Source organism: Pinus tabuliformis, chromosome 1_2 (genome assembly GCF_031772625.1).
Source record: "Pinus tabuliformis cultivar Carrire ecotype Pingquan chromosome 1_2, CPIR1, whole genome shotgun sequence".
Lineage (NCBI taxonomy): Eukaryota > Viridiplantae > Streptophyta > Pinopsida > Pinales > Pinaceae > Pinus > Pinus tabuliformis.
Genome location: NC_142298.1, coordinates 1312399493 through 1312424265, shown reverse-complemented (window position 1 = coordinate 1312424265; position 24773 = coordinate 1312399493). Strand labels below are relative to the sequence as shown.

At 39.1% G+C, this 24773-nt stretch overlaps 1 protein-coding gene across 1 annotated transcript in view; it reads right to left on the bottom strand.

Moving 5' to 3' along the window:
• The window catches only part of LOC149211035 (multisubstrate pseudouridine synthase 7-like), a 361532-nt gene that overhangs the window by 56666 nt on the left and 280093 nt on the right, over positions 1 to 24773 (bottom strand). Inside the window, exons 16-17 of the mRNA XM_089396877.1 lie at positions 15485 to 15552; positions 15291 to 15351 (exon numbers count right to left, since the gene is read on the bottom strand). Of these exons, the coding sequence (XP_089253003.1) occupies positions 15291 to 15351; positions 15485 to 15552 (129 nt within the window). The remainder of the gene's footprint in view (positions 1 to 15290; positions 15352 to 15484; positions 15553 to 24773) is intronic.

The following is a 24773-nucleotide window of genomic DNA, read 5'->3' as shown; positions in this document are numbered from 1 at the left end:
AAAAATTGCCACATGCCCAATAAAGGAAAGTCAAACCAAAAAAGTTCCATATCGACATCCGAATCACGAGAGTAGACAACTCAATCAAGCTACGTATATGTACCATTCAGAACCGAAACAACAAACTGATGTTCCATAGAATAGTGATGTAACCTCAATCTAGTCCTATGATGACAAGTCATTACAAAATTCTAGTGATCAAAGTATTACACAAAATATTAATCTGGGATGGTCTGATCCCTTCTCAGTGCGACAGTTTTGTTTGTCACTTAGAAGATCATATCAACATGTATCGACAAAGATGATAGTTCCGAGACAGAAAGACATTTGAATCCAAAAAAGAGATCAAGCCTTTTTCATTAACAAGCTTTAAGGACAAAGCTTCTGAGGAGGAAGGCAATGTTATGAATAAATATATAAGAAATAATGTAAAATAATGTAAATGATAATAACCATAAATAATTATTCGTTAATTTGCAATTAGGTCGAAGAGTCATGTCTAAATGAGACATGACTCTCCATGAAGAGACACCTGCTTGGTATATAAGCAAGCTTCTCGTTCTCATTGTAAAATACTCATTCTTATTCACACATTTAATATATAATATTTGTATCCTCATGGATATCCTTATATTCCAAGTCTTTTGGAGTAATTAATCTGCAGAAGGAACTTTGCTCGCTTGACATATATATTAATCAAGACCTACAAATGCAAGGCTTTTAAAAGCTACAGGTGTAGCTTTCTGTGTCTTAGCAACAACCTTGCACGAGTGAGCTTCTGTTTTACGTTCCCTATTGCACCAATGCACTAATTACATGTTGAGATTGAATTGTAGTGAATCACAATTGCAAACACACTCATATAAATTATAGAGAGACTTATATTACGCCCAAAATCAATGCAAAGGGAGACCTCTAGCGAAGCCCTTTCTCACTCAACCCCTGACCTGGCATTCAAACAAAATTGGAGTGGTCTTCTCATCCCGGAAATGGATAGATTCATTGGTTGCAATAGGCACAAAGCTGGATAAAAAGTCTGTTTCTGGGTACAAACAATGACTTCTAAAGGTTGATAATAAATTGGATAAATTTGTTGGTTGAAATAACCACGGAATTGGATCAAAACTTCATTTTTGGCTACAATAGTGACTTTCGAAGGTCGATAATAAATCACCCAGTCACAAATTCACACAATTAAATTCTCATAATTACAATTCTAATCCATGCAGATTTGAAATTGTTAATGAAAGATGTGATGTCACTTAATTCAAACCTTAGGTTTGTTCAGTGAGAAGAAGGGTCTTGGCCACAGATGAATTTCATTGAGAAGTTACTCAAATGAATTTTAGAGCAGCCCTCGGTCCTCTAAGGTAAAATTTGTATGGTCTAGAAGTATTGATGTTAAGTTATGTTATGTTCTATGCTTAGAGCAGTTTACTTCATTTTATTATTATTATCCACAGATTAGCAATCACATGTACACTAAGTAAAGTGCAGATAGAACATTAAACGATCGACAGAAAACAAGCCAAGACAAGAGACAAAAGATGTGGCGGCTAGCCAGGGACAAACCCCAATATGGGGAAACCCTTTGATCAAATCTTCTTTTATCTTCAATAATTCAACAGAGAGAAATAGTACAAAAATCTAATTTGCATTAGCAGAAAACCCTAGATCAACCCTAAACTAGGGCAAAAAATATCTTGCAAACCAACCATCGGATTGGCTTGATTCCTTCACCAAAATGTATGGCCTTCTAAGGAGAGTCAATTCCACCTACAGTGCAGTTCTGAGAAAGAGTTTGATGGTCAACGCTGATCAAACATCTGATCTACAGTTGCAGCCCTAAATTCTGCGTCCTTCCTTCCATACATGTGAGAGAAGAGTCCCTTTCTGCGCAATAGGAGAAGAGCCTCTTTTCTGCGCAGGAGAGAGAGAGAGATGTGATGAGTGTGAGTGTCTAAATGAGGAAAAGACCTCTTGTATTTATATACAAATGTTGATGATGAATAGATGCGTCTGTTGGGCTTCTGAGCCTACATGAGTTGCTGGTCGGCTTGATAATTATTCCATAATCAAAATAAATTCATATCTCCATAAATACTTATTGGAATCGGATGATCTTTAGATCAATCCTACACCTCTCGACGAGAGGAATCTAGGAAAAATATTATCAGCCATGAATAAGGTGACCCACATGGAGTTTGGCCCTAGTTGCCAATTTTAACACTCCCTCTCAACTAGGGAGAACTTCATCAGCAATTCATCTATCTGTCGCTACTATTCATCCATCAAATGCACTGTCTTCTACAGCTTGCCCCCTGCTCTGCTCTGCTCTATTTTGCCTTGTGTTGATCTGCTCTACTCTGCTCTGTTCTGCTCTTCTCAAATTATGAAGAAGAAGTGATCGAGGATGTATCATACGATCCTCCACTGACTCAAAGTCAGTCTCAGAGTGTGTACCACCGGTCCCAGACCAGTCCTCAACCGACCCGAAGTCAGTGTCATAGTGGGTACAACTCCTACCACTGGTCCCCAACCAGTATCATTGATCTCAAATCAATGAAGGTCATCCTAGCATAGGGAGTACAATAGATACAGCGATGTGTCCATCGGTACTACTATGGTCCCTATCCTCATTTCCCTGCTCATTGATCAGATGAGAGGTACTTCCCATGAGTCCCAGACTGCATGGGTAGGATGCCTCGACAGGAGAACTAATCAATCCTGTCCACAGGAGAGCGAATCATCTTGTCCCACAAGAGAGCGAATCATCTTGTCCCACAAGAGAGCGAATCATCTTGTCCATAGGAGACAAATCATCCTGTCCACAGTGGAGCGAATCATCTTGTCCCACAAGAGAGTGAATCATCTTGTCCACAGGAGAGCGAATCATCCTGTCCATAGGACAGGGAATCATCCTATTCCACAGATGCCATGGGGTGTCACAGGGAAAGTTTGACCCTTTCACCCTATATAAGGTGCACCACCAGGGGATGGTGAGTCACCCTGTGGTCATATGTCGCTCCAAGAAGTACCCCGTGCCCCCCTGGAGCTCCCAGAGCTCAATACATCATACAGGATCCTCATCAGAGGGTCTTTGAATGACACCAAGTTGTTCTCTGAAAGTCAGGAATTTGACCTTCCCTAGGGGCTTTATCAGAATGTCGGCAACCTGTTCATCTGTATCGATATGTTGGAGCCTTATTGCTCCTCGCTGCACCATATCTCGAATATAGTGGTACCTGATATCAATATGCTTGGAGCAATCATGAAATACAGGATTCTCTGACAAACGAATCCCACTGTGGTTGTCACATAGGATCACAGTGGTATCCAATGTAAATCGAAACAGCTCACTGAAAAGCCTTCGCAACCAGACTGCCTCACAGGAGGCCATGCTAGCAGCAATATATTCTGCCTCGGCGGTACTCAAAGCCACCGACTTCTGCTTCTTGCTCATCCAGGGTATCAAAGCAGATCCCAAGGAGAAACAGCACCCGGAAGTGCTCTTACGATCCACCACACTGCCTGCCCAATCAGCATCAGTGTATCCAAGTAGTCTCACATCTTCGGCAATGTATGTTAACCCATAAGTAATTATGCCACAAAGATATCTCAACAGATTCTTGGCACCAATCCAATGTATGTGGTGAGGTTCAACCATATGTTGACTCAACGTGTTGACTGCGAAGCATATATCTAGATGGGAGTTCACTAAGAACATTAATGCTCCGACGAGTTGACGATACTCAGTGGCATTTCGTAAAACAGGTCCAGCAGCACTACCGCTTAACTTGTTAAAGTCAAGCTCCATCGGGGTAGTAACAGGCTTGCAGTCCACCATACTGAATCTTTCCAATATCTTCACCACATATTTTCCTTGATATAGGAAAATTTCCCTTGGCTTCTGCCAAACTTCAAGTCCTAGGAAATAGTGCATCAGTCCTAGGTCCATTTCAAATTCAGAAGCCAACTCCCTCTTACATTTGTGAATGAGAGGGTCTGCACCTGTTAAAAAGAGGTCATCCACATACAACACCAATATCAGAGGTTTGTCATCTTCAACCTTAAAGTAAAGGTTAGGATCGGCTTCACTCCTAATGAATCCCAGCTTCATCAAGTAGCTAGTGATCCTCTCATACAATGCTCGGGGTGCTTTCTTCAACCCATAGAGAGCCTTCTTCAACCTGCATACATGAGATTTTCGATCATAAATCTCAAATCCTTTGGGTTGCTCCACGTAGAACTCTTCTTTGATCGAACCATGCAAGAATGCGGTCTTGACATCCATCTGATGTAGGTTCCATCCTTGTGAAACCATAAGGGCTATGATCGAGCGGATGGTGGTATATCTGGCAACAGGTGAAAATATCTCGTCATAGTCTATACCTTCCTTCTAGGAGAAGCCATGAGCGACAAAACGAGCCTTATACTTTTTCGTACTTCCATCTGTTGCATGCTTTATCTTGTAAAGCCATTTAGAAGTCACAATTGTCTTGTCCTGGGGTCTAGGAACTACTTCCCAGACATCATTCTTCATAAAAGAGTCATATTCTTCGATCATAGCATCCTTCCATACTTGATGCTTGACGACATCTGAGAATGATGAAGGCTCATTTTGTATGATCGTGCTCATGATGGTCAGGTATCCCTGATACCTGTTAGGTTTCTTACTTTCACGAAAGGTTCCTCGGGGTGAAGTGTGTCCTTCAACATCATCGAGTAGCCCCCTAAGCCAAGAGGGCCTCTTCCTAGAAGAGGAAGGCTAAGGTGGATCAATAGGATCCATGGGTTCATCCCAATGTTGCACGAAGCGGGAGCGAAGCGGAAGCGTTTTTTGGAAGCGGGGACGCCGAAGCGTCATTTTCCAAAAATCTAGGAAGCGAAGCGTCCGCGGAAGCGTCTGCTATATATATATATATATATATATATATATATATATATATATATATATATATATATTTTATATTTTTTTGCATTTATACTCAAAACAAACATCCCAAATACCAAATTAATTGTAGAAGACATGAAAACATGCATATTTTTGCATAAATCAAGATAGATATAACATCCATTGTACATTAATGATCTAGAATCTAGATTCTTCTCCTCTTGTCTAGCCTTTGCCTCTACCTCGATTGTCTAGGGATATTAGTCAACATTGCCCAATTTTGATCAAACTACCTAATTCAAGACTTAAAATATGGTAGAAAAAGCTTAACATGTTTGATCGATGATTTTGACTTGATTGAAAGGTAATTTTTTGCTAAGGGCGTGCCGCGTGACAAAGGAGTTCAACAATTAACACCACCAACACCAGGGTACATATAGGGCTTGGTGCTCTTGATTAAATGCTAATCGCATACCTTCATACTTGATATAATCTAATGAAATGCCACAATCCCATTGATCCTGAATACCTGAAAATTGTTAAGTCTGCTGAATTTTGAATAGGATATGAAATTCTATTTTCTCCATATGAAGTCCAATGAGGCTGGAACCACTCTCAAACATTCTGAGTCATTTCATGGTAATGTTAAAAATTTAAGTAAAAGAATGAAAATGAAAAATAAAGGAGAATGTCACTTTTACTTTAAGAATTTAACATTACCATGAGGGAGCATCTGCTATATTTATATTTTTTTTTGCTTTCATTTGTCACCCTAACCCAAGGTGGACCCACCCCCAACAAGCAAACTCACCTAAAATTTAAAAAAAAATTGAAAAAAAAACGATTTTCTAAATGCTTTTCCGGAAGCTTTTCTGGAAGCGTACGGAAGCGTCTGGGAAGCGTCTGGGAAGCGCCTGGGAAGCGTCTGGGAAGCGTCTGGGAAGCGTCGTACGAAGCGCGCTTCGGCGCTTCGGAAGCGCCAGCGCTTCCAAATTTCCAGGAAGCGTCTAAAAATTTCGGAAGCGCGCTTCCGGCCAAGCTTCCTAGGCGCTTCCGTACGGGACGCGCTTCGGGGCTTGGAACCGGGGGGGGGGGGGGGGCGCTTCGTGCAACACTGGTTCATCCACATCGGGCATTGTTACATCATCTTTTTCTTTTGGTTCCCTGGTGTCAACTTCTTGAGAGCTCCTTAAAGTAGGAAGATTGTTCACCTTGCTGAGAGCCATATCTTCGTCAAAGGTGACATCATGACTAATCACGACTTCCCTTTGACCAGCTACATAGATTCTATAGCCCTTAGTATTTTCACCATAGCCCACGAAGATTCCTTTCTTTCCAGATGCACCCAATTTATTCCTTTTCTCTTTCGGCACATGAAAATATACAGGGCTTCCAAAAATTCTAAAATGAGATACGTCAGGTTTCTTACCGGTGAACATTTCTTCAGGAGTCTTGGAACCCAATGCTTGATGAGGGCATCAGTTTTGTACATATACGACAGTGTTTGCAGCTTCAACCCATAGAAACTTCAGAAGTCTTTGATCATGGAGCATGGCACAGACAGCTTCCACAATCGTACGGTTCTTCCTTTCCATCACACCATTCTGTTCAGGAGTATATGGTGTAGTAGTCTCCCTCTTAATGCCAGCATGTTTACAAAAGTCATGAAACTCGTTAGATTCATATTCAGTCCCATTATCAGTCCTTAAGATCTTGATCTTCTTTTCGGTTTGATTCTCGATCAAGGCTTTGAAGTGTCGAAACCAAGAGAACACTTCATCCTTCTTTTTCAAGAAATATATCCAAGTATTTCGAGAATAGTCATCTATAAAAGTAAGATAATATGAATATCCTCCCAAGGAGTTCACAGGCATCATACCAGATATGTCTGAGTGAACCAATTGTAATATATCGGAGGTCTTGCTTTGGCTTGAGGGGAATGGTCCCCTTTTGAGCTTTCCTTCGGCACATCTCGAACATACACCTTCTTTCTCTACTTGGAATTCGGGCATCCCTGTTACCATTTGTCTTACATCAAGTAGAGCTTTATAATGAAGGTGGGAAAACCTCCAATGCCAAAGTTCGGACTGAAGAGATGTGTCACAAGACATTACACCTAGCGGACTTCCACCGACGTGATATAATGAATCAACTCGAAACCCAAGAGTGGAGGCATCTTTAACATTGTTTTTCCATACACGTACCTTGCCATCGCTGAAGGTCACCTTGTAGCCTTTGTTTTTTATTTAGTCCCCGAATTATTTCTTTTCTTAGCATGAGAAGAAAAGGCAGTAGGAGGACCTTTAGGCATGGCCATTTCTTGCTCTTCTATCCTTGTTTCTTCCTGAATGCATCTTGCCATTAATTCCTCGAAACCAGGAATTACGTTATTGTTGAGAAGAGTAGTCTTGAACACGTACCATTCGGATGGTAATCCTCCAAGGGTTGAGAGTGCCATTTCCCTATCAGTAATAATTTCTCCAATAGATAGGAGATCGTTCTTGATCTCGGTGATTCTTAAGAAATATGCTTGCATGCTCTCATCTTTGCCCTTCTTAATTTCCTTCAGCTTATTTCTAAGAAACAAAACTTGATTTGCATCATTAACTTTAAATAAACTCACCAGTCTATCGTAGATTTCCTTGGAGGTGTTCAGATCGGAGATGTAGGCCACCAAACGTTTGTCGATAGAGTCCCGGATGATCTTCTTAGCTTTTACTTCCCCCTTGGTCCATTTGTTCCTAGCAGCAACAAATGCATTTGATGGAGGCTCAGCAATTCTGCCTCTCACATGGTCCAACACTTCCTGTCAGTGAAACAGGAATTGCCGACTTTGGCGATTAATCGCGAGTCATACTCGGCTCGGCGGTGAAAAGATCCGATTGGAAACTCTGCGAGTCAACTCGCGTTGACCGAGTTTGACTCGTGGTCAACGCGAGTTTGACTCGCGAGTCTGGTGATTTAGCCGATTCTGCGTTTTTTTGGCGAGTCCCGCCAGTTTTTTTTATCGGGTTTTGGGTTTCGGATTGTGGCGGTAAGGCGTTTATAACTATATCAGTTACGTGATAGCGTTGTTTCATTGTTTCTAACTTTCTCACTGTCGATTGGCGCTGAATTTCTTTCTCATTTCAGGCTGAGGTTACCATACCAAGAGGTTGGGCGCATCTCTCTTTGCTGGCCAAGTATACCTTCCTTGCTAGCTGAGAGCTGAGTGTTAAAGTCGGGCCGAGTCCAGTTATTTTAGAGGCCCGAATTCATCCTAGTATGTTGCACGAGTTGCTGGAAAGGGTCACAATTCACTGGCTAAGTTGTCATCATATTATGCCGAGTTTATACCTGTTGTAGTGACCATGAACTCCCTGGTCTGTTGGCTGAGTGGACTGATATAAATATACAGTCTTTTGTGTAGGTTGAGTATTAAGAAAAGGGGTCGACCTGCTGCCGGTTTAGAAGACTATACAAACAACCTTGCACGGGACTGCTATCTCTGTGGAAAAGGGGCCGAGTTACAGTCATTTTATTCATAGTCCCGAGTCCGCAGAGTCCTCAGTCGACACCGCCGTAGAGCCGCAGAGCTGCATTCGACGCCGCAGAGCCGGATTGCTGAGATATTCATATACTTGCGTGAGCCTTCAGCCTTGAGGTAACCTGCGTGAAGTTTGAACGGTGACGTATTCGGTATTGACAGTGACTTGACATATTAAGTTTTAACATATAAACTTAACATATAGAGTCTAGAAGACTGAAGTATGACCGAGTGGTAGATTTGTTAAAACATGAAAGGAGACTTAGCATAGTTTTGAAGTTGTTGATTAACATTTAATATGGCTAAAAGCCTAAAACATCAATGTTCCCCATTTAATTTTTAATGTGCTTTAGGATGTAAAATTATAAGTGACCATGAACTGTGACGGGCGTGAGAATGCATTGAGAAAAGCTCTTTCAAACGTCATATATATTATATACAGAAAGTTTGTTCCCCTCTTGATATATGCAATTCCCTATGTCGAAAAACTATCAAAACAACAGAAATTGGATCTCAGAGCTGAGAACTTAATATTATCAAAATTCCTTCTCTGGATTGGAGGTGCCCTACTTTCCTAGGTAAACACTCTCTGTTCAGGTTGACAGTTGGAAGTTGGAACTCAGTATGTTCAGCAGAAGTCCCTTCATCTTCACATAAATCATGGTCTGGCCCTTATGTTGACCATGTCTTCTTGAATCTGCCTTATATTTGAACTACTAATGCTCTCATCCATGACCGAAGAAAGAGTTAACTGTTAAACAACAGTAGGGCAGCCAAAAGAGGTGCAGCCCTACAGAGAAAAATAAACCCCAGCACAAGTACACTAGAGAGAGAAATAATCCAGATTCCAAGCACAACATAGATCAAAGTTATAGACTTGACAGTGATTTGACACATATATTTGATACATGGCAGAGATCTAAGTGATCTTGCAGCAATCTTCATATGCATAGATGACAGATGATGGCACTTTCTTGGTGTGCTTTTGTGCCAATTTTTAGAGCTATGTTGTGCTCCATTGAATAAAACCAGGGTTCTGCATGTTTTCTGGTTTTATTGAAAGGCAACATTTCTATATGTTTACAACTTTACTGACATCTGTCTTCATTTAATTTTTTAAATTTCTAGCATATTTTAAATTTTTGGATCATTTTTAAATTTGATTTTTTGTTGTCTTTCACAGGAGCCACAAATTAAATAGAAGCCACGACTCCAAATCTTAACAGAAGCCACAAATTAAACACAAGTTCAAAGCAACAACAATGCCAAGAGAGATGGACTTTGCTTGGGCTTATTGTGACAAGATTCTCGGAAAATCCAAGCTCCTTTGTAAATTATGCAAAAAGGAATGTAGTGGAGGCATTTATAGATTCAAGTTCCACCTTGCACAAATACCTGGCCATCATATAGGTATTTGCAGCAAGGTTGACGATAATGTCAAATACCAAGCAGCCTTGGCCCTTGAGATGTTAGATCAGCATAATGCCAAGAAAGCAAAGCAAAACACTGAAATAGGAACTCTTGGAGTTGATACTTTTTCTACCACTAGCCCCATGTCACCTCACTCTATTGAATCCTCAATGTCGTTCCCAAGTTTTCCACACATGCCTTCAAGGCCAAGTCAAACTCAAAGCCATGCGAGTCCTTCGACTCCTTCCTTCAACACTAGAGGTGGAAACATAAACACCTTTTTTGCTCCCCGCACAAAACCCGGTTCCCAACCTACCTTGGATGGCACTAGTTGGAAAAAAAAATATCTATAGTCAGGCAAGGAAGGCCATTGCTAACTTTTGGTACTATTCTGACATACCTTTCCACTGTGCCAGAAGTCCTTATTGGCAAGCTATGATTGATGCAATTGCTGTTGCAGGTCCAGGGTTCAAAGCCCCTACATCAGAGAGCCTTAGGACAGATATGTTGTTAGAGAGTGTTGAAGATGCCATGCTTGTGCTCGCTGAGTTTCGTTCATCATGGGTAGAAACAGGGTGCACCATCATGAGTGATGGATGGACAGATCAGAGGAATAGAACTTTAATAAATTTCCTTTTATCTTGTCCCGCAGGCACAATGTTTCTCAAATCAGTGGATGCTTCAGACAAGGTTAAGACTGCCCAACTTATCTGTGAAATGATGGAGGAAGTCATTCAAGAAGTGGGAGAAGAACATGTTGTACAAATTGTCACCGATAATGCAGCTAATTATATGGCTGCTAGTAGACTTTTTGAGATGAGGCACCCCACTATTTTTTGGACCTCTTGTGCTGCCCATTGCATAGATTTAATGCTTGAGGACATTGGTAAGCTTCATTGGATACATGAGGTTGTGGAGAAGGCAAAATCCATAACCAAATACCTATACAACCACACTACTGTCCTAAACACTATGAGAATATACACTGAAGGTAAAGAAATTGTTCAACCTGCAGTGACTAGATTTGCAACAAATTTCATATCTTTGCAATCTGTGGTTGAGCAAAAGATAAATCTGAAGAGGATGTTCTTGGGACCTGAGTGGATGGGATCTAAACATTCCAAGACCCGTGAAGGCATCGAAATTGCTGCACTTGTGTTTAATGATGGCTTCTGGAGAGATGCCGAAGAGATTATTGCTGTGACGAAGTCCCTTGTTAGAGTTCTCAGGTACTTCAAGTCTTTTAACTTTTTCATTTTTTAAATTTCATTTCAAGCTTCTTTTTATTTACAATGTTTCATATTTCTTTAAATGTGAATGCTTGAACTTTCAGGATGGTTGATGGTGACAAACTCGCTATGGGTTACATTTATAAGGTGATGGATCTCGCAAAGGAGGCCATCAAAAGAAGATATGGGGATGATGAGACAAAGTATATGCCTCTTTGGGACATTATAGATGCACGTTGGGATAGGCAATTGCATTCCCCCTTACATGCTACTGGGTACTTCTTAAACCCACAATATTTTTATGATAAGAGAAAATTTAATGAGGATGGGGAGGTTGGCAGAGTACTTATGACATGCGTGGAAAGGTGCTTCCCTGATCCAGAACAACAAAGTCGTGTCTTTTCCCAACTACAAGATTATAGGGCACCATCTAAATTGTTTGCCTATACCAGTGATATAAGACAAAGGTCTAAGATGTTGCCAGGTACCCAGCTTGAAGGCTTCATCAATTCATTAAATTTGTTTAAAATTTATTTTGTATGTTAAATGTTTTATTAAATTTTCTTTTCTTTTTAAGTTTTTACTATTTACTAATTTGGTACTTCTAGTCTTCTACTCACAAACCCTTACCACTTGCTAGGTCTTTGGTGGCAAAACTTTGGTAGTAATACGCCAGATTTGAAGAGATTTGCCATCCGAATCTTAAATTAAGCATGCAGTGCTTCAGGTTGTGAACACAACTGGAGCATGTTTGAGAAAATACATTCTAAGAAGCGCAACCGATTGACACAAAAACGCTTGAATGACCTTGTATTTGTCCATTACAATCTACGAATTTGCAACAAACAAATACAAGGTGAGATTCGAGAGCTTGAATTTGAAGGTTTCATAATCTAGTTCGTACTTTAAAGTTCAAACTTCAAAGTGAAACTTTAATTCACATTTCAATGTCTCATGATAATGACGGGTATGGATCATTCACCAATCGACCTTGAAGAGATAGATTTGCAAGCTACAAACGCAGTAGACTGGGTTCAATTAGAAGAGCCTCCTCTTTTAAGCCTTCATGACTTGGAGAACTTTGAGAGTCAAGCAAGCGAAGGAGTGGAAGGAATCGCTTCTAGTTCTCACTCTTAAGAGCCTTAGACTCTTAGTTGCTGATTTTTTTCTGATTAGTATGCAGTTTTTTGTAAACTTTTAGAAGCATATGCTTCTAAGGACTCAAGACTCAGTGCTTTGGATCATGTTTGGATTCATAACATATATGAGACACTTATTTATTCATGATATTTTGGACATCTATTGATATTATGCATTGTTTGGACATGCCTTCACCCAATATTAATGAAAAGGTTTTTTTAATTCAATATATGTGTATATTTTTATTTAATGAATTCAACGATTTTTTGCTGATTTTTTGCCGATTTTTTCCCGATCCGATTAAAACTCTTCGCTCTTTTGCCTCGCCAATTTAGTGCCGATTCCGAGTCTGGTAACATTGCTTCCTGTTCTTCTAATGTTAGATCGAGAGACATCTTCCATCCGTGGTAGTCAGACTTCTCACGGACCTTTTCTTCAGCAGGGAAGTGCGTTGAGGACCCATGAATTCTTTTAGGATAGCCTGCCAATCTTCTCTTTGTGATTGCTCTTGCTCTTGCTTGGGCTTTGTCTTCACCTCAACTCCGATACCATGTTAAGTTATGGTATGTTCTATGCTTAGAACAGTTTACTTCTTTTTATTATTATTATCCACAGCTTAGCAATCACATGTACATTAAGTAAAGTGCAGATAGAACATTAAACGATCAACAGAAAACAAGCCAAGACAAGAGACACAAGATGTGGTGGCTAGCCAGGGACAAACCCCAATATGGGGAAACCCTTTGATCAAATCTTCTTTTATCTTCAATAATTCAGCAGAGAGAAATAGTACAAAAATCTGATTTGCATCAGCAGCAGCAAACCCCAGATCAACCCTAAACTAGGGCAGACAATATCTTGCAAACCGACCGTCGGATTGCCTTGATTCCTTCACCAAAACGTACGTCCATCTAAGGAGAGTCAATTCCACCTACAGCGCAGTTCTAAGAGAGACTTTGATGGTCAACGCTAGTCAAACTTCCGATATGCAGTTGTAGCCCTAAATTCTGCGTCCTTCCTTCCACACGTGTGAGAGAAGAGTCCCTTTCTGCGCAGTAGGAGAAGAGCCTCTTTTCTGCGCAAGAGAGAGAGAGAGAGATGTGATGAGTGTGAGTGTCCAAATGAGGAAAAGACCTCTTGTATTTATATACAAATGTTGATGATGAATAGATGCGTCTATTAGGCCTCTGAGCCTACATGAGTTGTTGGTCGGCTTGATAATTATTCCATAATCAAAATAAATTCATATCTCCATAAATACTTATCAGAATCGGATGATCTTAAGATCAATCCTACACCTCTCGACGAGAGGAATCGAGGAAAAATATTATCAGCCATGAATAAGGTGACCCACATGGAGTTTGGCCCTAGTTGCCAATTTTAACACTTGATATACTTCAAAAATGGTCTAAAGATGAAACCACAGAGAATTTGATGCCCTCTTTGAGACCCTTTTGCCTATAACAAAACCAACGAATCCCCACAACAATCAAAATTCCAACAAATCCCAGAGCCAAAGAATAAGACTTAACAAACCCTCTTCATCTAATCTTCTTTGTCTCCACAGGGGTCGAAGTAGATTTCAGAGCAATATTTATCAAAAAATAAACATTTTGTTCATATCTTAAGAGGGAGATCGATGCCTCCTATACAATTTGGAGTGGATCTAGAGATATTCGAATGCCATTTTTGGAGGGAGAGATTTCACATTTTAAATTCAAATTTTGAAGAGGGAAACCCAATGGGGATCTTTTAATTTTGAATTTTAGCTTATTTTTAAAGTAAAAACCCTTTCATGCCTTTGACTTTAAAAACAAAATTATTTTTGCCACAAGATATATTATTTTAATTTTTGGAGAGGGGTCTTATCACTTAACCATTTCAGTTGACCAAAGAGGAGTTGTCGCATCGTCCTTTGGGGTTTTTACCCACATGTTGTGGTCTTCAACTTCTTCAACTTCAAACATGGATATCTCTCAAACCGTGAAGCCTCTTGTGGCACTCAACATACCACCAAAATTGGCTCAACGAGGAGCATCTAATGGCGATGGTCCTGAGATCAATATCACTGATATTCATCTTCAAAAGCCATGACAAATGCAGGGCTACAAGGGTTTTCAGTGATCCTTTGACTGGAGATTCCAACTAATGTAATCCAGACAAATATTACGAGCTTCAACATGTTAAAATTATGCAACTGCGGTCAAATTCCACTTTGGACAGCTCATATGATGAAGACAATAATTGCAATGGATTCCTCTTTTCAAGAGGACCAAAATTGACCTAAAGATCACCTCATTTGGACAAGCAGAAGTTGGTTTTTGAATTTATTTTATCCACTCATGTATATTGGATCAGGTCGGCCTTATGCATATGTACAATTGGACAAGTTGGCCTCAACATCAAATGGACCCTCATGGAAGCCTATAAATAGAAGAGACCTCAAGCTCATTTGGACACATTGATCAAACCATCTTCTCGTATCTTCTATTGTCTTGGTTCGCACAGGTCTGATGGAGGATGTTCGTACAAGGGTTCAAAACTACAAGGATGAAGCTCAAACATACAATTGGACAGGTTGGCCTCAACATCAAATGGACCCTCATGGAAACCTATAAATAGAAGAGACCTCAAGCTCATTTGGACACATTGATCAAACCATCTTCTCTTATCTTCTATTGTCTTGGCTCGCACAGGTCTGATGGAGGAAGTTCGCACAAGGGTTCGAAACTATAGGGTTGAAGCTCGCACGTAACTGAGTATTTTCGACCCTAGACGCATGCACAGAGCGGTCAAGGGTATGGATGCCAAAAAGAGTATAAGGATCAACACTGCTAGAAATTTTGTTACAATCATAAAATAAGAAATATTAGGCTTGCAAACCCCGTCAGTTTAAAGCCAACACTTGCATCTATAGAATTTGAGTTTTCAGGAAAAGTATTGATGGAGTTTCCATATTCTTTTTAATTTTCAATGATCCAATATGCACAAGAACTGAAAAGAAATATAAAACATTCCTAGCTCTCAAAGCATTCTAATTAAGGTTATGGTTTAAAATAGATAACTTTTCACTGAAGCATATGTTACACACCTTTACAGCTAGATCATGATATGTTTCAGCAATATCATTTCCGGGATAAATTATCCTTGACCTGTAACAGAAAATGCAATTTCTATTTGAAAACTGAATATCCTGCCACATGTATAAACTGGAAAATTTAAGAAAATATGGTACAGATGAGCTTCTGCGATTGCACGGACTCTGTTCTTCATGATAATGCTTACCCGGGAAGAGGAAGTAGGACATCATCAACTGTGTACTTTCCTGATGCTATATCATCAGCACTTGCAATCTAACAAAAAGAAATCACGAATATCAGAAATAACAATATGATTAAATAAGAAATCACATCTACAAGATTCTTTCTTATTTACAGTAACCATCAAAATGATATGGCATCTTTAAGGTGTTAGGTTTGGAACAAGCATGTTTGAAAGAGATCCATAATTTGTAACCTGCAAACCTTCAAATAAATAGTTTCTATTCACAACAGACCAGATGACCTATGTACAAGAAAGAAATTATGGGCATCCGACTGATTCCTTAGTGTTAATTTTCCACTGTTCTTTGTTGTTACAATCACTTTAGCCCAACCTTTCTTCAATTAGCAATCAAATTTAATCTTCCAATTATGAATAGCAATTGTAAATAGAACAGTAAATGCAATGACAGTAGAAGACAATCAAGAGCAATAACAAGAGACACCAAATAGGGAAAAACCCCACAAGGGGGAAAACCCTTTCAAATTCTTCTTCTTATTAAATTGTCATAAAATGTTCAGCAGAGAGATACAATTCATCAACTAAGAGCCAAAGGTCATTAGCTTTGACTTTCCAATCAACCAATACCCAAAATCCAAGACATGAGCCCAAAATTCAAATCTAGTCAAACTGTCAAATCTGTTCAGCGGTCAAAGATGCCCTAAGCAGTCACAACAGCCTCCGAATGAGCTCGATCAAAGGTCAAAATATTTGGCCTTCTTTTCTCGTCAAAGTCAAGTAAAAATAGCTCCAAAACTGCTCAGTCAAAGGAGAGAGAAATTGCAGCCAAGCCTACAGTCAAAGTCTATGGTCGACAGAAGTCAAACTGCCCAGAAAACCCCAATCTTTGTACCTGTTGTTTGCTCAGATTGTACAGGCACTCTAATCCCTGACCTCTCCGTTCTATCTATCTCCCAACAACAGGCTATGGGTGGTAGTCTCTATGGAAGATGGGAATGCAAGAATTATTGGCAACGAACAAGTCTGGGAAACAAGATTGAATGGCCTAGCCACTTGGTTGATTATAGCAAGTTAAAACGATTGGATTGAATTATTTATGAGACTAGTGTCTTATGGAGTCAACTTACTTGCTTTAGATCAATTGAAAACCAGGTGACCGGATGAACAACCACTACTTAAATGTTTGGCTATCCTATATGAGATGCAAGATTTAAAATCTAGGTGAAATACAAGATCTTGGTTTATTTTAATTATATGTCTCACCTAAGTTGCAGGAAACGTGGGCAGGGGGTCCGTTTCCCCAGGGGAAACGAAACGAAACTCGTTTCCCCGTACCGTACGGCCTGGAAATGCGTTTCTGGCCGTACGGCCACGTTTCCCGAAACGGAAACTTGGCCGTACGGCCGGAAACGCGTTTCCAGGCCGTACGTGCCACGTTTCCCCAAAAAAAACACTTGTTTTTTAATTTTTTTTTTTTTTTAATTTGTTTTTAATTTTTTTTAGGGTTTCCAGGTAGGGTTTCCAGGTAGTAAATGTGATGTAAATTTAATCTTAATGTTTAAATGTTTATGTAAGTAAATGTATCGTTCATGCTTTATGATTGCACATATATATAATAATAATTTTTAAATATTTTAATATATATATATATATATTATTATATATATTCGCGTTTCCCCGTTTCCAAAATTTGGGGAGGTCGCGTTTCGTTTCGCTTCCCCGTTTCGTTTCGCTTCCGCGTTTCCCCGTTTCGTGCAACTTAGTGTCTCACTAAATATATCCCTTGATCCTTATCTATTTTGAGGCTAGTCTCAAAAGTAAGTGACAGAGAGAAGTCAAGGCGACGCAAGCAAAGACTTGGCTAACGATACCTCCCCTTCAAACCTAACATACTCGGTGCCTCCGGCATTGTAGAGACTATGGCTTTGACGACTACAAGTTCATCGTTTTAACCACTGGAGAGAGTCTAGTGTTCACAAGCAAGAGATAAAGGGTGCTCCTATCTTTCTATTAACCAAGCTTATGCTTGGAGGTACATTAATTAAAGTCTAGAATGCAATGCAAGATGGTTGAGTGATCTTGAGTTAGAATTATTTATGACTTTTACTTAATTAGTTATGATTTATCTTATGACAAAGAGGTACTTAACAATGAATGAAGATCAATCTTAAACACAACATAAAGGTGCTCAATTTCACAAGTGTCCACAAGGATACAAGAGATAACCAACAAGTAATTGCCCAAGTAACGAGATAAATGTTCTTAAACAATAGACTATCAATATGCCAAAGATAAAGTTGTCATCCACAATAGATTTTGACCATAAACAAAAATGACAATGATGGAAAGTAAAAGATATTAGAGCACTTATCACCAAGATATTATTGAAACAATTAACCAAGGTTCTTTGATGGCTATATGAGACAAGTACAAGAATGAATTTCTCAAGAAATAGACAATTAGGTGATTAATGTTCTATCAACAAGATAAAGCCAAAATCCTAATTAGATCCTTGTGTTGGAAACACTGAGAGAGGGGGGGTGAATCAGTATTTCTTTTCAATTGTTATTTTTACCAGTTAAATTATTTATATTTAGAACACAAAATGAACAATAGGAATAAATGCTTTTATTAGTATAATCTTTACAATAAATCAAGTACAATACATATAAGGCTCCAATCTGTTGCCAAGCACCAACTTGGTCATTTGTGAGGCTCCAACCTCTAGGGCTACAACCCTATCTTCTCAAGACACCAACCTTGTGTTTAGAAGCACCAACTCCAAGGACACCAATCCTTCCAATTTTGAGGCACCAACCCCAAGGGCTCCGACCCTATAGTTTTGCTTTGTCAAGAAATGTTTTGATTGTATTACACTACTCTCAAAATCTTCTTCATTGTGTTCTGTCAACCTACAACTTCACTGCTACATCAATGACAACCTGTCTTCATATGAAGACTCTCTTCACAATTCTTCATATTGCCCACACAGAGTCTGCAAAGTTACCTTATGATGATTTCAAATAGCCATCATGATCTCCAATAATGTCTCCAAGATCTGTGTTGCAGTAACTGTTTCAAGAGTGACTGCTTTTTATTGTCGTGATATCTTACTTCCAAGAAACAAACTCATAATCACTTCAATGCTGGTGCTGTCTACTACTCCTTTCAAATGATGACAAATGAAACTTTATTTCCTTTCACGAAATTGTTCTTCAAAATTGCGTTCTGTACTTCTTCCATCAATAATTTTATCATAGGTCTGAGCCTTTTTTTTTAAAGATTAACCCAATCAACAGAATGTTTTTACCTTCATCTTCCACTGGCCCTTCGGCTTCCTCTGTGCTCACTCGACCTTCGGCTTCCTTTCTTATGCTAATTCACGTTCACAAGTTGTGAACTATCCTTCTTCTCCACATGGAGGTCCCACATGCCACGTCATCACCTTTAATCCCACAATCGCAATTTCATAAAAAATCGGAGGTTTTACAAGTGTGCACATGCTCTGTCTTCCGATGGAGCAAATGCGATATTCAATGAACTGTTTTTAATGAATCCATCGGGTCCACAACTCTATCGCAATCAAAGGTTTTAACATCCTTTGAAACTTGCGATACTACAGATGCGATATTACATTAAATAGTTGTTAATAAATCCGTCGGGTCCACAACCTTATCGCAATCGACGGTTTGCGGGACTTTGACTGGCACATGGATTAAAAACAGCCTTAACCCCCGCAGTTGACCGTGATCTAAGGGTTGACTATGAGATCGACGGCTAGGATTGAGTGCGGGACTTCAACCACGATCAAGGAAGTTCGTACTTTCCTACCCCCGCTCTTCCAATAGTTGTTGCTCCTGTGACTTCTCTTCACTCTTTCGCTCTTCCGATAGTTTTCTTCTTTACTCCTCTATTATCGTTGTTGCTCTTTGTTCTTTCGATAACACTTACCCTTGGGCATATGCGATAACCTGCTTCTCTTGCTCCGATGACTTGTTTCTTTGATGGCTTTCGATAAACTCTTCATCTTACTCTTTGGCTTCTTGCTCCTGTTGCTTTACTGGATCCACTGCGTCATTTGTTGTTCAATTGTTTTCAATTGTTGTTCAATTGTTGATCAATTGACCTCCTATGTCATTTGTTGTTCAATTGTTGTTCAATTGACCTCCTGTTATTCAATCCACTTGGGTCCTCCATCTCATCATATCATCATATATCAAACTTTCATTACTATGAGCATTATGATCAATGGGCATCAATGGACAATCATGTATCAAAGAATTTGGCATCACAAACACTACTGTATTGACATCAATGACAACCTAGATTAACAATCTCCCCTTTTGTCATTTATGGCAATATTCTTCTTCTCTCCCCCTTTGACATCAATGGCAAAGGAGTGCATAAGGACTCCTCCTATCAAACTGCTCCCCCTGTCATGCAACATCTTTATGAATCAACTTAATGTGATGCTAGAGAAATAACCCCCATCTTTTGGCGAAGATATTCAAATGCTTCTCGAGGAAGAGGTTTTGTGAAAATATCAGCTATCTACTCCTTAGTATTGATATATTCCAAGATGATGTTTTGTTCAGCTACTTGTTCACAAAAGAAATGATACTTGATTGGTATATGTTTGGTCTTTGAGTGCATCACTAGATTTTTGCTGAGATTGATAGCACTTGCATTATCACAATAGAGGGTTATCGGTTTATTTGTACCTATGTTGACATCTTTCAGAGCTTCCTTCATCCATAATATTTGAGTACAACAATCTGCAGCAGCTATATACTTGGCTTCAGCTGTAGATAGTGATATGGATGTTTGTTTTTTGCTGAGCCAAGATACTAGACAATCTCCCAGGAAGAATGCATTTCCACTAGTACTTTTTCGATCATCGACACTTCCGGCCCAATCAGCATCGGTGTATGCAGTCACAGTAAGAGTTGAGCTCTTAGGGTACCAAAGACCGAAATTAGGAGTTCCTTTCAAGTATCTGAGAATTCTTTTTACAGCCAACAAATGGGATTGTTTAGGAGCTGATTGAAATCTTCCCACCATTCCTACTGCTTGCATAATGTCAGGTCTCATAGCAGTTAAGTATAGGAGGGCTCCAATTATTGACCTGTAATGAGTTGCATCTACCGGAGGAGAGTCATCATCTTTGCTTAATTTGCAATCTGTGGTCATAGGTGTGCTCATGGGTGCACAGTCTTCCATTCCATATCTTTTAAGCATGTCTTTAAGATATTTTGCTTGAGATAGGAACATACCTGCCATGGCTTGAGATACTTGTAGTCCAAGGAAGTAAGATAACTCTCCTATCATCGACATCTCGAACTCTTTTGACATATTTTGAGCAAACTCATGGCTCATCTCATCATTATTACCAACAAAAATCAGATCATCAACATAGACAAGAGTGACTAGTAACTTATCCTCATCCATCTTTATGTAGAGATTACTTCCTGCCACCCCCTTCTTGAAGCTTTGTTGTTGTAGATAGTGATCCAATCTTGCGTACCAAGCTCTAGGAGCGTGTTTCAACCCATATAATGCCTTTTTCAACTTACAAACAAAGTATTTTCCTTATGTTAGATTAAACCCTTCTGGTTGCACCATATAGACTTCTTCCTTGAGTTCCCCATTCAGAAATGTTTATTTTACGTCCATTTGATAGATTTTATATCCTTTTGAGCAAGAAAATGCCAAGAACATCCTTATAGCTTCCACAGGAGCTACTAGTGCAAAGGTTTCTTCAAAGTCAATTCCTTCAATTTGTGAATAACCTTTACAAACAAGCCTTGCCTTATTTCTGATGATTTGTCCATCTTCATTCATTTTGTTTTTAAACACCCACTTGGTTCCAATTATATTCTTATCCTTTGGACGAGGTACCAGCTCTCATGTCTCATTCTTCTCGATTTGAGACATTTCTTCTTCCATGGCTTTTACCCAATGAGGATCCTTGCTTGAGTAAATGTTTCTAGTTCTATCATAGATAGGAGAGCAGCATCATTTTTCTTTGGTGTACTTGTCATCCTTCTTCGGGTCTGTATCCCTTCATCTATATTGCCAATAAAATCCTCTTATGGGTGATGTTTTTGGAGAAACTTCATCTTTGAAGGGGTTCAGATGGTTCTTTTTCCTTGTGTTTTTCTTGAGCTTTTTCCTCTTTTTCAGGTTCTTCTTCAATGAGAGGGTCAACTTCATGATCTTCAATTTCTTTTTCTGAAAGGTCTTCATCAATCTTCACATCAATGCTTTCCACTATTTTCCGTAGTCGATTATTGTAGCACTTGTAGGCTTTTCTCCTTGTAGAATATCCAAGGAATATCCCTTCGTCAACTCGAGAATCAAATTTTCCTGGTGAGCCATCATTGATTTTTATGAAGCACTTGCTTCCAAAAATCTTGAAGTATTTTACTGAAGCAGGTCTTCCTTTCCATAATTCATAAGGAGTCTTCTCATTATTTGGTCTTATTTGAGTTCAATTCAAGGTATAAACAGTTGTCCCGACTATTTCTCTCCATAATTTTGGCTGCAAGTCAGCTGCTATTAACAGTGTTCTTTCCATTTCTTGAACTGTTCAATTTCTTCTTTCAACTACCGCATTTTGCTTGGGTGTTCTGGCAGCAGAGAGTTCTCTTTCGATTCCATGTACTTTACAGAATTCATCAAATTCTTTTGATGTGAATTCTCCCCCACTATCCATTCTAAGACATTTAATCTTAGAATCCTTTTCATTTTCTACAAGAGCTTTAAGATTCTTAAAACACTCAAATGCTTCATATTTATATTTCATGAAATATACCCACATCATTCTAGTATAGTCATCAACAAATAAAGCAAAGTACCTTTCTCCTTGGAGTGTCGGAGTTCTAGTTGGCCCACATAAATCAGCATGGATGATCTCCAAAGGTTTTGATGTGGAAAACTCCTTGGTCTTGTGGTTGGTTCTAGTTTGCTTTCCATGTTGACATGGACCACATACTCCTTGATTTGGCTTGACTAACTTTGGGATGTCTCATATCGCATTAATCTTGTTGATATTGATCAAGTTATCGAAACTTGTATGTCCAAGTCGCTTGTGCCACAGCCAACTTTCATCTGTTTGACTTAAGTAACATTTATCTTCTTGAATTTTGTTCAAAATGTAGATGTTATCTGATGTTCTAACTCCTTTTGCCACAATTTCCCCTGAGGAAGAGTTTCTTATTTCACAATCTTTAGTGCTAAAGACAACATTATGTCCTTGGTCACAGATTTGGCTAACACTCAGGAGATTGTGTTTGAGCCCATTTACTAGCAAAGCATTTTGAGCCTTTCCTTTTCCATTAATAAGGGTAATAGTTCATTTTCTAGCAATTTTGGCAGATCCGCTTCCAAAGGATACATTTCCTTCCTTTTTGTTCAATGAGACAAACTTCCTTTTGTCCCCTATCATATGTCTGGAGCACCCACTATCCACAAACCAATGATTTTCATCACTGTGAGCACAGAGAGCTAGGCCACATTTATCCATGTTGGGATTCTCATTTTTGCTTTTCTTCTTTTGAGGGGGCAATTTTGTTCATTATGTCCATTATCATTACATAATGAGCAAATTGGATCAAATTTGGCCAAGGGATCAAAAGAGTTGTAGGTCTTGATTTGTCCTTGCCCTTTGAGGCCATTTGGGTTGTTTGTTTCATCCTTCAATTTTGGTGTTTCATTCTTATGGGCCATGCAATGTTTAGTTTGATGACCAAAATTTTTACAATAAAAACAATGCCCAAAAAAGATAGTTTTGTACCTGTTGTAATAGCCATGATTTGAATCAGCATTCTTCCTTGGAGTTACTCTCTCTTCATTCTTTGGATTTGAGATGGGTCTTTGATGAAATAATCTTTCTTCTTTTGGGTTGCTGGAAAGTATGTCGGCATAGCTTTTCGCATTATTCTTAGTACTTGATGATTCTCCTTTAAAACCTATCCCAGATTTGTCATGTTGAGGTTTTTGATTATTTAGGATAATGTCAAGTATTTGAGAGCTTTCCCAACCCTTTTGACTTGCTCCAATTCCTTCCTCAGAGATACTATTTCGGCTTCATGTTCTTCACAAATTTCTTCTTTTTCTTTTAGCTTATTTTTCAAGAGGTCTTCCCTTCTTTTTGTTTCCTCGTTTTCTACCTTGAGAGAGATGATTTTATTTCGTAATTTCTCATTTTCTTCAATGGCACTCATTAACAATTCATCTACATTTTCTTCTAGACCTAAATCATCATCATTTGTGAATGTCATGAATAATACTTCTTGGCTTCCATCATGGTCATTTTCTTCATTTGATTCATCATTACCTCCTTTGCGGTGAGGGAACTGATTAGTTGATTTCTTTTTTATGACTGCAAATTCACCTTCATCAGACTCATCTTGCTTAGAGAAGAAATACTTCTTATTGAGCCCTTTATTTTTGTATACCATCCTTTTAGAAATTTCCTCACCATCACTATCATGCTTAAGAGGACATTTTGCAGCATAATGACCTATTCTTCCACATTTGAAACAAATAAGAGGGTACTTACCTTTTAGCTTAGATCATTTCTTTAGTCTTCATACAAATTGTGCCAATTCGGATTCAACATCGAAGTCATCACTACTGGTATTCCATTCTTTCCCCTTTTTTGATTTTGAGGCCTTGAATGTTGCATCTTTGGAACTTGGGCTTCCTTTTCTCATCTCATAGGCAATGAGGATTCCATGAAGTTCATCCATCTTGAGAGTATCTAGGTCCTTCATTTCTTCTATAGCACTTACTTTGGAGTCAAATCTATCTAGGAGAGATCTTAAGACCTTTTGAACAATAGTGCTTTCTTCAATGTTTTCTTCCAATCCTTTAAGAGAGTTGACCACTTCAGCTACTCGGAGAAAGTATGATGCAATATCTTCTTCATCATCCATTTTCAGACTTTCAAATTGCCTTCTATGAGTTTGAAGCTTTGCCTTCTTAACTTTGGAGTCCCCATCGTATAAGCTAACTAGCTTATCCCATACTTCTTTCGCTGAGTCACAATTCATGACTTTTGTAAATTCAGAATCAGTGATTCCACTAGTGATGGAATTTAAGGCTTTTGCATTTGCAATGTAAAATTTCCTCTCGTCTTGATCTGTTGGAAGAGTGGAAGGAGCTGTGTACTCATTTAAAACCGAATGCCAAACTTCAGGTCCAAGGGACTTCAAGTAGTAGGACATTCTTTTTTTCCAAAACCCAAAATTTGTGCCAATGAATAGAGGAGGTCTTCCTGACACTTCTT